At 30.7% G+C, this 17179-nt stretch overlaps 1 protein-coding gene and 1 pseudogene across 2 annotated transcripts in view; both read left to right on the top strand.

The window, feature by feature from the left end:
• Window positions 1–1864: 1864 nt before the first annotated feature.
• Window positions 1865–17179, top strand: part of LOC140046371 (slit homolog 2 protein-like) — a 72748-nt gene continuing 57433 nt past the window's right edge. For both annotated transcript variants that reach the window (XM_072090994.1, XM_072090993.1), the window contains exons 1-4: window positions 1865–2406; window positions 4025–4096; window positions 4407–4478; window positions 8180–8251. In XM_072090994.1, coding sequence (XP_071947095.1) covers window positions 2231–2406; window positions 4025–4096; window positions 4407–4478; window positions 8180–8251 — 392 coding nt within the window. In that variant the 5' untranslated portion in view covers window positions 1865–2230. The remainder of the gene's footprint in view (window positions 2407–4024; window positions 4097–4406; window positions 4479–8179; window positions 8252–17179) is intronic.
• LOC140048149 (5S ribosomal RNA) lies at window positions 15256–15373 on the top strand (annotated as a pseudogene).

Below are 17179 nucleotides of genomic sequence, written 5' to 3'. Positions count from 1 at the left end.
GGACCGCCGACCTATGGTAATCGAAACGAATTTACATCTAAAAAGGAAAAAACATACGGGCAGTTTAATTTTTTTGGGGGTTTTTCTTCAGAAAAAAATATTGTGAAGAAGCTAACATTAGCTAACAAGTAGGCCAACAAATATGGTTTGGACTAAGGCAATATGACGTGGATTTAACAGGTAAAAAGGACAAACTGACCGGAATTTTAAGATATTACTTTTAAAAATGAAGATGATAGTTACCGCCCTCTATAGCATCATTTGCACATTTATATAAAAGATAAACTTGTAACAAGTTCTTTATTTTATCTTTGACATTAATTTGTCGATTTTAGAAATATTGTTGATAGTGGTCATCAAACACCTGCGCTTAAACACGTCGGTTTTTTTTGATCTTCCAAATGAATTATCAATTTCAATGATTTTTACAGGTGGAATGACTAATTTAAAATTACCATGATACTCATTCATAAATTAAACTCGGATTCACACGATTAAATATGAATAATACAAATGTACACAATGATACAGACAAATATTTTCGTTAAAACAGAAACATTATTTGTTACTCGTAATAATGAGATTCAGATAGATAAGTTTATAAGTAAACTGATGAAATATTTCAATTAAATGATAACAATTCAATGTTAAGTTCGCACCTTCTGGGGCGCGATGTTAAACAATGATATAAAATACAAGCGTTTATTTGTTGTCATTTTTTCTGGTTATATCTATATTTGATCCAAAACTGGTATTTTATATAATTGATAAAATAACTTCCGGCAAAGTTAAATATTTTTTGTTTTTATAGTAGACTGTTTTTATATTTACACTTTGTACGATATTTGCTAACAAACTTTTGTTACGAGCAAATGATGTATCGGTTTATTTTGTGACTAGAAGTGTGTGACTGCAGGGCAAACCCCCAGTTTACTTTTAACATGTCTATCAAGGATTAAATACAGAAAAACAAACAAAACACATCCCAACCTCAGTCAATCAAATACTTTAGTTAATAAAACATGCAATAATGTGTTGAATTTAGCGACCAGCATTCGGTCATATAACCTGATGTTTTAGACGCGTTTCCCCCGGGGAGAATGCTCCCAACTGACTCCATTCTAGCGTTGTGTAAGCTATTTTACTTCCTTCCTAAGCTTCAATTCTTTCTAGATCATTACACATGATTCGATTCTTTCGTTCTATTCAACTTCAGGTATATTCCCAGGAGATTTTTCAAAGCATACTTTACCATGAAGTTCACCGTTGTTGCTAACAGCAGTTTTTATAAATTAAGAAACGAGAAGACAACCGGCTGGAAAATACAAACATTTGCACAATGGCAAATCCTATTATTTATAATCACGTCATTTACTTCAATAAGACTGATGTATTAAAAGTTATTGCAAAGACGAATACAGAGTAAATTGAATTTCAAACTTTGTATACAATACAAAGTTTATAATATAATAGGGCCCAACATTACACATGTATTTCCCTTTAAAGATACATAATATATAAATATATATAATTGACAGTAATTAGAAAGGTTCGAAAATTTAATAAAATATATGGCTTGAAAATGAAGTTATGCACTTATTCACTTTTAAAGCATACACTAAATATATAGACTCGTCCATTTATTCAGAGAGGGGTAACAGGACAATATAATTAATGGACTGTTCCATAATGGGCTGTCAATCTGGAAAAGGACAGGTCACTTGAGGTGGGACTTTCGTTCGTAACGCCTGTTTCTTTTGTTGTACTCAAATTTCAGTCCCCACCTCCCGTATTAGTGACGTCATAGCGAATGCTGCCAAGAACGACCGATGTTAGTTATTATTAAACATACAAGGAACAGATGAGCAAAGAAGTGCGTGCGAGTCAGAATACACGTTTGGTCTATTTTAATATTTTCGTACAAGGATATCACACTAATTAACCGACTAATTAGTAGGAGAAATCGACTGTTTTCGTGGACTTATATACCTGGAATTATTATACATCCCTGCTGCGATGCTTCACTTGAAAATAAACACTTTATGAGACAAGACATATAAAAGAAAGTGCGATATCTTGGCAAAACATTTTTATTTTGCGATTTACTTTGGAGGTGAACTTATTGGAGTTTTCTCAAATCTTGTATTATTATCAACTTTTATGCTGCGTATTGTTGTCGCAGTAAAACATTTGGAATTATTTTTCTACCATTTTGGATATACTTTTCACAATGGATAATAGAAGCATAACATCTCTTAGGATTATTTTTTTACTTGTTTTATATTTTGTCGGAGTAAATTCTGGACGATGTCCGGATAAATGCGTTTGTAATGGACCTAATATTGACTGCAGTCATTCCGGACTCACACGTGTTCCCCGTGGATTACCTATAAATACTGAAAAATTGTAAGTTCAAAATTATGGTAACTGGTTAAAGATTTAATTAGTAATATAATATTGTAAACCTGTAGATATTTTTATAGACGATCATTTGTGAAGAAGGTACCGCAAAGGAACAGTACTATCGTAATTCGCCTTTCTAATTTTGGTCATAATTTTAGAAAAATCATTTCAACCTCGATTGATGATGATGATGATGGACCGTGGAAGAATTAGGCATACACATAGAGTAATACAATAACATGCATATACCATGCAATTCATGTCATTCCAATAAAAAAAAGTAATATGTGTGTTATAAAAAACATATATAACAGTTACATGCCTGAAAGAATACGCAGCAACTTTGAGATAAACTTCAAATTAAAACTTAATTTCATTTGTCCATGGATAATGTCGTTATAACCAAAATGACAAAGCGTTTTAATTATGTAATACGTTCTACTAGATGCTGTGACGTAGTGATTGAGGTATGAGACGTACCTGGAACCGTTTTAGTAGGCGCTAAATTCCTGGGTTTGATTGATGATATCTTAAAGAACAGATAAGATCAGAAAGTTTCTTTCGCTAAAAAAGTTTCAGTACTGACTAAACTATTGCACTCTCCAGTAAAGTTTAGGAGAAACGATCTTTATTTGGAATTTAACATTGAAGAAACTATATCTAGGCCTTTTTTAAGATTAGGAACAATGTTGGCAAACGGGTTACAATACGAAAAACAATATTAATTTATTTGGAATTCAATATTGCAGAAACTATAGATCTTTCTATTTTTAAATAATAATCTTTATCAAATTAATTAGAGAAAATTAATTATTTAATAAGATGATAGAATGTCGTTGAACTCATCCTAAATACGTATTTACTCTGGCTACTAAAACGAAACTGGTTAATATACTATTTTAAAAAGGGTATAGCAAGTTTTAAATTTTACACTTCTTGGAATCATGTTGTATAGTTAATATAACCACTGTTTTGAGATATTCGTCATTTTGAACGGGTTTACATGTAAAGTCATGGTGGAAAATACGGTACATTTTTATTTCCTAAAATGTATCCCGATCTTGATATTGACCCCGTGTGAATGATAAATTCGTTCGTGTCTACATTCGGGCGAAGACTTAATATCAACATTTTGTTGTTTATTATAAAATCTTTACCATATTTATCTTTAGGTAGGCCTATAGGAAGGCCTATCTTATAGGCCTTCCTATTACTATTATGCATAAATATTGTCCTATCTGAATCCCTTCTTAAATTCGTCCATAAAAAGTATTGTTGCCGTTATTCACGCATGGTATTGGTAAGTTATTTTTTATGTACAGTACAGTCTCTTGGTGTAATTTTCAATACATTTTTATGTAAGGTCATATAAAGGTGGAGAGGCAATAAGTTGAAACAGTGACGATTTATGTTCACCCCTAGTATTGTAACACATTTAACTCGAGAATTTAGACGAATAAAAAAAAAAAACAGTCAGCATTAAACACACGTTGCCATATTGTTTCATGCAACCGGCTTAATTAAACAGTTAATGATAGTTGTGTATCTAATCTAATTCTCTAATTTTATGTGCACGATCTTAAATTTATTTAAGCACTGTTTTGATCTATTATTTTCACAGAGATCTATCGTGGAACAACATTACCAAAATACTCAGGGGCGATTTTGCAGACTTGAGGGACCTCCGATTCCTGTGAGTATTTTCTGACGTAATAATTTATGATTTAGGCCTATATAGCTATAATAATAAATATTATTTTACATATTGTTTATTGTTAACTGTCACCAGTTACATGTAGTTGTAGGCCTACCTATAGATTTATAGGTCCGTTCCTACACCAAACCAAAAAAGTCCGCATCAGAGTGACGTACTACATCCCATGGTACCATTAGTTGGTCGTCTCCATATTAGCCTCCATATTAGCCTCCCTAATTACCATGTAGTAGGCCTACAGTTTTATCAATTCAGTTCTCAAATTGTTTCTTTATTTCTATTCCAACAGACAAGTGATGCACAATCAACTTGCTAGTATTGAAAGAGGTGCATTTTCTGACCTTGTCTCCGTCGAAAGAATGTAAGTATTTGATGGGTTATTGCTTCATTAAATAAGAATTAATTATAGGGAGTTAGGCCAAATATGTACTCATGTGTGACTGTGGAGTGATGGGGCTGTACCATGCTTACCCAGTCGGCATACAATTTTGGGACAAGTGGACTAAAAACGATCTCTCGTAAAGTAATTAATTTGTCGGCGAATATCAAACGAGTAGTAATTTCGGTTTGCTTTGATGGGATATCGTTGTAAATTATCTTGTTTTTTGGCTATAAATAATAATGGAAAACTAATTATATACTTAGATTTTAGCATTATTTGCGTCAAATAAGCGTTTAGAGTGGGATATATTATATAAATAAATAATTAGTTTTTCCTTTACTTTATGCCATATCAATATTAAAGCAATAATACTTAATCGTAAAAAACTACTCTATATTATATATGCTTCAATAAATATTGCTATGGTAGGCCTACTCCTTTCTACTAATTTAGAATGGGCTAAAATTTATGGGAAAGTTTAAAATATCAATGTTATACAGTACTTTATTACTGTTTTCCGGTTGTAGCAGAAATGCCAGATAAAAAAGTTCCGAACATCAACCTCTACCTTTTTATTTTTTTTATTAAAATGTATACATTAATTTTTTTAAATGTTTTTTAAAGTTAAACGATATCTAGGTTTATCAATACGAGAAATTTGCATCATATAAGACTGATAGAGAGTACTTAAAAACAGACAGGAACTCGTCGAATGGAAAGTTTCAGCTCATAATGTGTATTATAATTCAGATATCTGTTTCATATAAAAGAAAAATCAGGTGAAAACATGAGTCATGAAAAAAGGGAGAGAAATGATAGTTATATTACATAATTTGTATGTAAATTATGAACCGGGTATAGATCTTTCAATTCAAAGTATTTACAGGCTATACCTGGTATAAATATCTTTTTTCAGTCTCTTTTTCAGGGTTCAATTAAAGTGACTACAATAACTATTGTGTTGTAAACAGAGAGACACAAAACCTAAAATTTCTGCAAATTGATTGAAATTAGAATAGCATTTTAGAAAAAAGTTCATAACCGATGTCTCAAAATAAAATATCATTGTAGCTTAGCTAGAGCTCGCTCCATGGTTGAGTGCAATCTGTGAGATTTGCTGTATGAGGCAATTAAGGGATTGAATTCCTTCCAGAGATCAGGTACAATAATGCAGTTAATTAATTACAAGCCTGGAGTGATAGAACCCGTAGTTAAGGAGTCGGGACTCCCTCTAAGAACGCAGAAGAAAAGTATGCATGATTGTCATGCATCCACGTTCATTAAGATATTCTGTGTAACTTTATCCTTGCAAAATATGTGAACATCTATTAAGTATTAAATCTAGATATATATATAAATTTCAATAAATACTGTTCATATAAAATAACCCTTCTTTGGAACACACTTGTTCAGAGAACACCCCTAGGAAGACTTTTCCATAAAATAAATGAAGGGAAATATGTTTTAACACTACAACCAACACCTATTCAAGGGACATCTATAAATTGGAGAGTTTAATTTGGTACTGAAAATTTCCCCTTAATAGTGGTTCTATTTTAAGTTCTCTTATTAAGATGAAATTCAATTCGATAAAACTTTATTATTCAAAACTGCGAAATTCATTCTAAAGGTTTGCTAATTGTTTTATAGTTAACTTGAATGTTTCATAATAATTGTTAAATTGGGAAATATTCATTAGGATCTTAAAAATGGATTGTTACAAGTTATTTTCCATTGTTTGGTATTTCTAGTCATGATGAGTAATTTTTAACAGACTTACCATTTTTGGTTGAATATTAAAATTATTTCATCTGATAAGCAATGATAAAAGAAAGATTACAAATATGGAAAGAAAATACAAACAATACGGTGTCTATTTATTATGAATGGGCTTTCTCGTCCGTTACTCAATTTAATAAAGTTTTTGACACGATAACTGATAACTTCACGCATGAACACTTGAAGAATTAACTGTTTAATCGATTGAAAATCATTTCTTACTGCGTGCCAACACTTGTTACAGAACAGTGTTAATATTTCATTAAAAAGATACTGTTTGTTTTGATTTAATGTTGAACCTGTAAAGGATTCAATTTTATGAATACCTTTAGAAGAGCACACAAAGCTGAATGTTAAACAACAGCTCTTGTAAAGGTCGAGTAGGAATATTAACGCTTTTCAAGAAGTTTACCGAGGCTTATAAACCACTATATTGAAAACAATTAATGTTTATACAGAACAGCTCTAAAAGACAACAAACTCCTCTTCTTGTCTGTAGTAGCAGTTCCGTGATAATTAACATGTGTGAAAATATTTATTAACAAAAATATTAACAGTATTTCAACCTGTACAAAGATTAAAGAAATATTGTCTGTTGTTACTATTCTATTGAAGAAATATAGATATACGGTAGTTAAATGATTTTATTTATCCAATTTTTTCCAACATGTTGCTCTCACTGTCAATCACAAATTCTAACCAAAAAATAACAATTACAAAATATATAATATTAATACTATTACTGTATAATATTAATAATATATAATAGTTTAATTAGAAATGCTGCAAACTGTTCCTGTTTTTTAGCTCACACCTAAAATATCTAATGTGGCCTTAAATCCTGTTATAGTATTTAGTAACATAATGATATTTAGAAATGGATTTACTCTATTTAAAATTATTAAAATAACTGCAATGCTATTATAAAGTAATTTTAGCAGTTTATGTTTATTAGATTAAAAATACTAATGTACATTTATGCTTTGGGTTGTGTTTTTTACCCCAACGTAAAAGACGCGATACTCTTCAAAGTTTGTGACAGTATCTTTATATTACCCCAGGCAGCAACCAATGCACTGTTATATAGCGTGTCACTTTTCTTTTCTGGGGAGTAAAAAAAAAACTATAAACTTCACACCCCATCGCTTCAGCTTAATTTTTACTTGGTGAAATTCATACCAATTTGGACAAGTAATAAATTCTTTCCTACCAGGGTATTAATAATGATGGATATTTAAATTTGTATAGCTTCTAGCGATATTAAATTGATGTTTAAATTCTTGTTATTTTCTGGAACTGGATTATACTCATCGATTATCATCTTAAATTCAAGCAATTTAGAATTCCCTAAGAATATTGAGTGTTAAGTTGGAGAATGTTCAAAGAACTGACCGCTATATCAACTCTTACAAATGTTCAAACGTATTCATTTTTAATGATAATTTAACGGGTAAAGGGGTGCAACTGAAAGTGGGATCTGTAATGGTCTAAAAATAGCAAGCCATTTTTAAACAGACACTTACAATTGCACACGCACCTCCGCCTAATACTGAAACAGATCATGTTAGAGATGAAAGAAAGAAAATCTGCAAAAACTACAAGTATATACTTCTACAAGAAATTAGTATTGACAGACATTTAATGAATAAATCAAAGCATTTAATATTCTCATGCTGTTTTTTTTTTCGTATCTGGAGACGTACCAGTTTCGGAAACCAATTAACATCATCGGCGTGAATTCTGCTAGTTAGGTAGCTATGTAAAATATAGAATAGTGTATAAATGTAGAGATAAATTCTTGTTATTTCTATGTATGTTCTATAATACAATAAATTATATAAGAAGAGTTATAATGTGTTTAATATTTTTATTTCAATTTTTTTTTAAATAATCTTTCTCAGGCGGTTGAACAACAACAAATTGCAAAGTTTACCAGAACTATTGTTTACGCAAACGGAACATATGCACAGACTGTAAGTACTAATAATTGAATTATTTAAAAAATTGTTTATCAGGTTTATCACGAATAAGAATGAATTTTTGTTTTCCCATAGACATTGAAACTGAAATTGTTTCAAATTGACTAACAAGTTTTGAATTTTATCCCAGTTTTTGCTTCTTTTGGGATTTCTGTGAATTCTTGCTTGCTGTTGCTGTTATATATACCGTATATAATCTTTATTAAGTTCAAAGATTATAAATCAGATATTTTGTTCACAAACAAGTCTGTGGTTCTGTAAGATAAAGTTAACAATCAGATTGTATACATTATAATTTCCAACAATTCTCATAGTGACATTTTTCTACAATGAGAAAACCAAATATATTCGTTTTGTACATTTCAGTATACAGACACATAGGCCTATATGGATTATGTGTGTAATGTAGGGAGTCCAAATTAAAAAATAACTCATATATTTTGTGTGCAAAAGTCCTTTTTAGAGATTTATTTCATGCTGTTTTTATCATTTTATGTTGAAGGAAGCCAGTAGATGATTAAAGCAGAATTGAATATGTTAATGTTTCCTCCAATTTCAAAGAACTTCCAGATTTGGGGAAATTTCAAAGTTCCGATAGGAAGCTTGAATTGTGCTATTAAAGAGGCACTGCATCATTAAACTAATAGCCAAATTTATTTTGTGTACTCAACAATCGGCCCTCCACAGAATATGAAATAAATTATTATCATATCCCTTTAAATATGTAATGATGTTTATTATAACAGAAAGTTAGGCACTTTAAGCGTGGATTTAGAAAGTTTGTTTTTAATCAACTCTGTGTGCAATGAATGTCAAATAAACATATCTTGCATTTAGTATTTAAATTTACTCAATGTTGTTTCACTTTGTAAAAGTTCCATGGTTTATGGTCTGAAACTGCTATTACAAGAAGGTTTAGTAGTCTACACTATCAATCTTTATGTGACAAACAAATGTAATGTGCCTGTATATGGACATGATAATGTCATATCACTACCATATTTAAGCGCATCATACTTTTTTTTGGTCAAACTAGTTTGATAGTGTAAACAGAGCTTTACAATTAGCCAAGCAATTATGCAGATTGATTTGTATCTAAATTTACTTTCTATATTTTTACTATACCATCCATTCATGTATAGAATTCCATAGTGGTCTTTATAGCAATGCATTTGTTTTTGTTGGATGTTAACTGTCCTGTCCACTAAACAATATATAATTCACCAGTATCAAAAGAAGCTCTTAACGTTCAACCCCAGAATAAAGGCACAGAGATTTCTGTATGAGCCAATGCAATCTATCCGGCTGGAATACTATAGGTTTCCCAGCTGTGTGTAAAGGGTGTTATGGATAATAGGTACTGAAGGTGTGAAGCAATTGTTTACTGCTAAATACTTTATAATAAAACTCTGCTGTCAATCTAATGTAACAAGTGGAAAAGTACCTACTTGAATCAGACACTGTATTCTGTCAATAAGAACATGTTATGCTAACTATTTTCAATTAGTAATACAGTAGTAGTAGATAGTGTGGAAATATAAAAGCAACGAGATAGATATATCTATAACCCTATAGCAGTTAAATTTTCTTGGAAAATTGTATTATATAACAAAAACAAATTATTATATCTATAAACCTATTTTGGCTACATTTTGAAGAATCCACAAATTTCAAACATCATCATCATCATCTTCCTTTATTATGCATAACTTTCATTTGAATATAGTCCCACATGGGTTTGTCACTTTATGCAGCTGTACTTTTGAATTTCACACGTTTCATTTGTTTCTTTTTTTAAAAACCCTATTTAAAAACATTTTATAGTTGATGATTTTAGATAAGTAAAAGCAATCTACAGTACATATAATGAAGACACAATAGAAACCTATTATAATGATAAGTCATATATTTGATACTGTATATCAATGACAGGTTTGAATGATTCTAATTATCACTTATTCTCCCCTTTTCAATCGTTCAGTCTTGATTTCATTTACTGAATTATTTGAAAGCTTTAATGAAGTACTGAATAGAAAGTGTCAAATAGTAATGATTAATAACCTAAATTATTATTATAAGCGATAACCTAATAGAATTAACTACCATACAATTGTGACACATTGAATAAGCATTTACTTAAACCTGCAGCAATTTTTAAACTTTTTGCTTAATAAAAATCACTGTAAACCATTCCGTTTCCTTTAGTATTCCTAAAGGGGCTAGGATTTATTTAAAAAGATCGAAGATAAAATCAGTTAAGAAAATAAGTTTCCACTTTGAAAATGAAAGTGTGTGTGTGTATAATCAGGGAGGAATGATCGAGGAGTGCCCATTGTAAAATTGTCTGTGTTTTATGTCAGGCCTTCGGGGACTGTACACAGCCCAAAACTAGGCTTAGGTCTTAGATATTGTGCTATTATTGAATTTCCTGCCAGGTTGGCCCCTATAAATTGGAGTTAGTAAAAATGGTGGTATCATGCGGATTGTCTGTTAGATTTATTCATTGATAGAAATCTTACCTGATTGTCTAGAATATGATAAGGTGTTTCATTACCCTTTCACAGTGGATCATCTTTTATTCTTTAAATATTAACTGCCGAATATACCATTATAAACATATTTGTTTAGACAACTGGCTGGTTTCTTTAAAAGATACAATTTCAATTTCATTCCAAGTTATATTTTTAGCCTTGTTGCATTTTGATTTAAAAAGAGATTTTTCATAATTTAATATATAGGTGGATTTTCAATTTGAAAAAAGAAAATGAAATAGATTAAAATAAGAATATCTTATTTACAGAAGAGGATTGATACAGTATACAATAGTGAATATTTATTAGTTGAATGGTGAGGATATTTCATGAGTTAAAATATTGATTGTTCTATTTAACGAGGCATATTCCATGAAAGAAAAATTTTTTTTTTTTTAAATTTCGTTAACTAGCACTGATATGGAACATCTTCCGATACAAAATTAACCAATCAAATTATAAGATTTGAGCAACAACTTTCTATGAAATGTTTGTTTGTTATCAAACTCTGTTTCTGATTGAGATGGCGCTAATTGGGCTGGCCTCCCATCCATGTGTAAACCATCAAGGTGTAAAGTAGCTAGCCTCACAGTTGGAATTTTGACACCAATTCTTGCGGTTTTTCTGTCTTGATTTTTAACATTGATTACATGACCATGTTTTTATTTTCATGCACGTTTTGAAAAAATAATTGTAAATCTGAACTGCATTGTTACAAAATCAAAATAAGTAACAATATGTTAAATAGTTTTGACAGATTGAATTAGGTTGTAATTGTTGAAGAATTTGACAAAAACAGGAAAACCGAGAAGTTTGAATTGTTTGCTGGAAGAAGAATTACGCAAAAACATCTTGTTTGATTGAATTCAATACGAATGGTTTAATCTATCTATGTGTTGTGTTACTCTTAGCGCATATATTATCTCCATGCAATCTTTTCAGATGATTTCTCATTTATTTGTTGGTTTATCTTTTATGAAAATGTCCCCTACCCACTCCACCCCTCCCCTTCTCTTTCGTTTAATACAAAATTTGTTTGGGGGATGTGCTAGTATAACCAAAATGTAGTTTCAGAACCTAGACCCTTTTGGATGAAAATCAGGATAAACCCAAACAAGTATAGTACATACCAGTATACCAGTAAAGTACATTTGCACTATAATATAATATTTACAAATATCACATACTATCACGTGTTATAGCTTCCCATTATCTTTATTGACTTTCATTTTACATTTAAGTACATTTAATATTTGTATACATCATTGTTTTAAACTAGATCAAAAGTACAGTTTGTGTGTATTTACAAGTACTGTATAGTTTTCATATTTTTTAAAAACATAATTAATTCAGCTATCATGATCATTGATATGCATCACAGCTTTCAATTGACTGAATTTAAACCATTTGGGCACTTTTAGATCATGTCATATTCGTACTGAGATATTTGTTCAATTTGGTCCATAGACCTTGTTTCTCAAGTCATGCTTCGATTTCTAGATCATTGTACTTTATTAGAAAGTAAAGTAAAATAAAATTTGAAAACTCTGTTTTTGTATAAAAAAATAAAAGATAGGAAAAAATAAAATAGGAAAGATTATTTTTAATTTAGTACAGTACATTAGCTACTATTCCGTTCACTACATATTTTATGGAACAGTGAGAATTTACGTCAGTAATTAATCAAATTGTTAGCTAATCTCTGCATAGTGTAATTTGCCTCTAAAGTTGAGGCTATGGTTGAATAAATATACCAACAATATAATTATACCCTGAATTCTTACTAGTATTATATTGTGGTTAAATTTAAACCCACATTTCAAATTTAAGTTGTAAAGAAATTGACAAAAGTTGTGGAATGAACTTGCACCATCACAAATGACCTATAGACTTCCTGCTAGGATTAACTTCTATACGTAATATGATAAATTAAACCTATTATACTGCTTTATTCAGCTAATCTGCCACAATACCGTCACACGTCGGATCTCGCAAGAATTCCTCAACATATTTATAAAAGAACACCGACAAGCATCAGTAATTTTTCTCGTAGAAGCAAAATGGTTCAGAACATTGTATAGGCCCTATTATTATTTTGATGATCATTAGAAAAACTGCCGTTCCAGTCTACTTGTTCACCCAAATGACTTGATTATTGGATCTTCTTCCAATTTTTCGTTGTCAGTTTTATTGAATATTGTGGTGTGGATTTTAATGGTTTGTGTCATACCTCAGCAAGTCATAATACATTTTGTTATTCAGTAGCTATAGTGCATAGAGTTTACCAATTACCATAAACCTACATAGCTGATGATTTAATAATTAGAATTTTAAATTTCAAAGGAATATGGAGAGATAGCAGTACCCACATGTTATGCTATGTCTGTTTTTTAAAACAATATCTCCTACGTATCTCTTTCCCGTCTTTAACAAACCACTCTATCAAAATGTATTACCGGTAAATCCTTCTAAATGTTATTGATAACATCAATAACGGTTCTAATTAATTAAATTATGATTGTTTATTAATTGTCATGTCAATTATATCAAAAACTTTGTCGCAAATAAAACGTACAATGCTTTTATTATTCAGCATGTAAAATGTGTCAATTTATGTAATGTGAGCTGTAGTTTTGACAGAGGTTTTCATCCTTTGAATTTTGTCATAACAAACTTTTTCAATTGAAAATGACAGACAAAATGAAGCCCAGTTCTAAAATAAAAGTGAGTGCGCCATTGAAATACAAAACACTATTTGCTATAACTGGTCGCAGGCTTAGCGCTGTAAATGGCATAAAAAAATAGAATTATTTCAAAGCTTATTCAAGTGAGAGGAATCAACAATTAACATTGTTGTATGAAAAGGTTGCATTCCTGTCATACACTTATGAAAACATATCAGGAACCAAATTGTTTAACTTTGTAGGATTAAACTATTTAAGTACTCCTTCATTGAAATTTAAGAAATTGCTGTTTTTCTTAGCATTGTGTTAAAATTATAGTTTAAAATAACAGTAAAATGTTTTTTAGAAAACTAGTAGATATTTAATACACATACCGTACTTACAACTTGTTAAATTATAACTTTTTGAACATCTACAAAACACACTTTGTTAAAACCTTTTTTTAAATAATGAAGAGAAGTAGTAAACATATAAGTATTTTTTTACTCTGAAATAAATTTGATTCATATGAAAAGAAAAACTTTTAGACTCCTTCCAGATTTCGATTTATATTGATTATTGATTCTATGTCATTTAAAAAATAAAGACATTGGTAAATTGATAATGCAAATATTGATTTTCTTAATCGTTTGTTTGAATAATTGCCTATATTCTCTGCTCTTTTATTTTGCTATCAATGTCCAAGGATTGTTCATTTGTATTGGCTAGTATAGACACAGTGCTTTGTGATAATTAGGGTCTGTTAAGATTAAAGGAATAGATACTGACTACCTTCCATGTTTTAATATTACTTCATATTTTGTTTTCTGTTCTAAGACGAAGAATATAAGGAAATTATCATGGAGTTTCTCGACATTTATTACTCCAATTTTCTGCTTTCGTTGTTTACGATACTATCACCTAATTTATATTTATTAAGCATTATAAGTTTAAGAGGTATTTAAAGAGAGTTCAGAACACTATACATTTATATACACACCTGTGAACGGTTAATTGGTAGGGCACTTTAATCAGAGATTATCTGCCTTACAGGGCTATTAATACCTTACCTTTTGTTATACATTGTATTCATTTGGAGGCAAGCAAGAGTGCTAAAGGTACCACCTGGTTAGTGTTGAGTGATGTTTTGCATTTAATGATTATTAGTAAATAATTAGGTTTAAATTTCTTGGGATAAAAGAGGCTTAACACATTTGTTTACATTTGCAAATTAATTGTTTACTTCTTACATAATATGTTTATTTATTATAGCCGCATAATATTAAGATTATTTGTTTTGAATCTACTGTACTACATATGAAAAATGAAGATTCCCAAAAAGCAAAATATTATCTTGTTTGAAATTTTAAAATGATATGGTAACATACATATTTTCATTTTAATTTATAATAGTAATATAGTTTATGTGTGAAAAAAAAAATTCCTGTAATTTTAGTTGATCACTTGTCCTTGAGGTTTTAGAAGTTATCTCATCTTGTAACGACCCAAACATCAATGTGGGTGGCTCCTGCCAAACATCTGGACCACAGAGACAATTATTCTTAGAAAGAAAGGGGTTAGGTCTGGTTCTGGGCAATGGATTATAGACCTACCAAAAAAAAAATGAGTTGATATAGAAATATGCTTATTTTATGGCAAAAACACCTGAATAGTAACATTCACAAATTGATGTCTTGCACACTCTGTCTACACTATCAAACTATTTGACAAATAAGGTATGATGTACCCAAATATGGAAGTTATATTCTCAAATATGGTAGTGATATGCCATCATTATGTTATGTTGTACGGCTTTACCACGTTGAAACACCGGTTCTCGTCAGATCACCGAAGTTAAGCAACGTTGGGCCTGGTTAGAGCTTGGATGGGAGACCATCTGGGAATAGCGGGTGCTGTATACGGAGCTGGGGTCCCGTTAGGCATTTGAAATCAGCACTGCTGACTCTTATGGCAGCCCCTGCATCTAGTATCTGCCTCAGACCTCTGGTCAAGGTGGGCACTGGACGAGAGAAGCCCTTGATCAATGTCAGGACCAATCAAGGTGCTTTAAACTCTCCTGGCTTTGTTTGTATCAAACCTGTTAGTGGCGGTAATTATCGCTGTTGGTTTCGATTGAATAAAATAAAAATAAAAAATAAAAATATATGGGCATATCACATTGTTGTGTCACATAGTGTAGACAGAGTTTTAGAAATTAGACATCTTTGCAAGAGGTATTCTGATGACTAGAAAGAATTGCTGTATGATATTACAGCCAGGATGCCACAAGTAACTATCCCCAGCCGTTTGGGTAAATTTCTTTTCTAAGATAAATTAGACGAAATAATTAAGCAAGTATTTTAACAGACAGCTGTCCGCCCTAAAAGCCCATCTCATTTAAAATTAAACAAACACGTCAATTAACATAAGCTTGAACCTGTACTCTAAACTCAAAGCAGGTTTATTCTTAAACCTATAGATGCTAAATCATCATTCTACCCAGCACCAAGCACGGTATTCCGACTTTTTCACCGATATAATGTGAACTCAACAAACATTGGTGCGGTAATCAGTACACGATAATTGTTGAAATCACTGGGGAATTCAAATCAATGTATGTACGTGTGAAAACACAACTAAAAGGAAATGAGAGTGTAGCGCAATTAGAGAAAAACCCGTCAACGTCATCATTCCGCCCGTCATTGTCATTTTTCAAAATGTCATGAATTGCCAATTTTTTTTTCTTTTAAAGCATACAACAGGTGTATGTTATGTTAAGATTTTTTTCAGAAAAAATTGTATGGTTAAACTTAAAAAGGTAAAATCAAAGATTACAATGTTGTTGTCCTAAAAAAAATTGTATTTTGTCAATCATCATAGAAATAATAATTGTATGCAGGTCTGTAGTTGTTTATTGATTTTTTTTAATTTGAGGTAAAATATAATTTTATTTCATCTTTTCTTTCAAATATTTTAAATCATTAGAATTATAATTTATACAGATTCCCCTAAATTTGCATAGTAATTTAGTAAATATACAAAGTTATTCTTGATTAAAATAACTATGGCATTTTACTTCTTAAACGGTGCTAGTTGAATAAATCGGTCTATAAAAAAAACCATTGATTAAGGATGACACTTTCCCAAATATTTTTCTAAATCAACAAGTCAGCAGGGAAGTAAGTCTCTGGTAATAAAACCACAATTGGGGCCTGAGGGGCAAAAGATTGATCATGATGATTAGTGATTTTGATTACGTTAGAGATGATGATAACTCCACATAATTCAACTCAGACTCTTAGGCTGGCTGTGCCAGACAGTGGTTGTGATATGTGTAGATATAAACATACTGAAATGTACAGTATGTGGATCAGAGGCTGCGTATTTGTTTGCGGTTTTCGGTCACTTCGAGTTTGACCTCAAATATTGCCACCTGGTCCATGGGCATCTGTGAACCCTTAGGCAAAAAATTCAAATATTTCGGCCAGACAAATGAATTTAAAATATCTCAATCGCATTCTTTAAAAATATCAATTGAAGCAATTAATTGTCAATATTTGTATTAAATTGTAAATTTTACGACAGGTAAATATTTGTTACGTGTAGATTATAGTACTATTTCCTACACCTTTTTGCAGACTTGAAAATATTCTATTAAAATGTCACATTGCTAAAGAGTTGACATTGTTGTGTAAACAGTTGGCACAACATTCATTATTGTTTATTTT

The sequence above is a fragment of the Antedon mediterranea genome, chromosome 4, assembly GCF_964355755.1.
Source record: "Antedon mediterranea chromosome 4, ecAntMedi1.1, whole genome shotgun sequence".
NCBI classification, from domain to species: Eukaryota; Metazoa; Echinodermata; class Crinoidea; order Comatulida; family Antedonidae; genus Antedon; species Antedon mediterranea.
The sequence above is the reverse complement of the archived record's forward strand: the minus strand, read 5'-3'. Positions and strand labels throughout refer to the sequence as shown.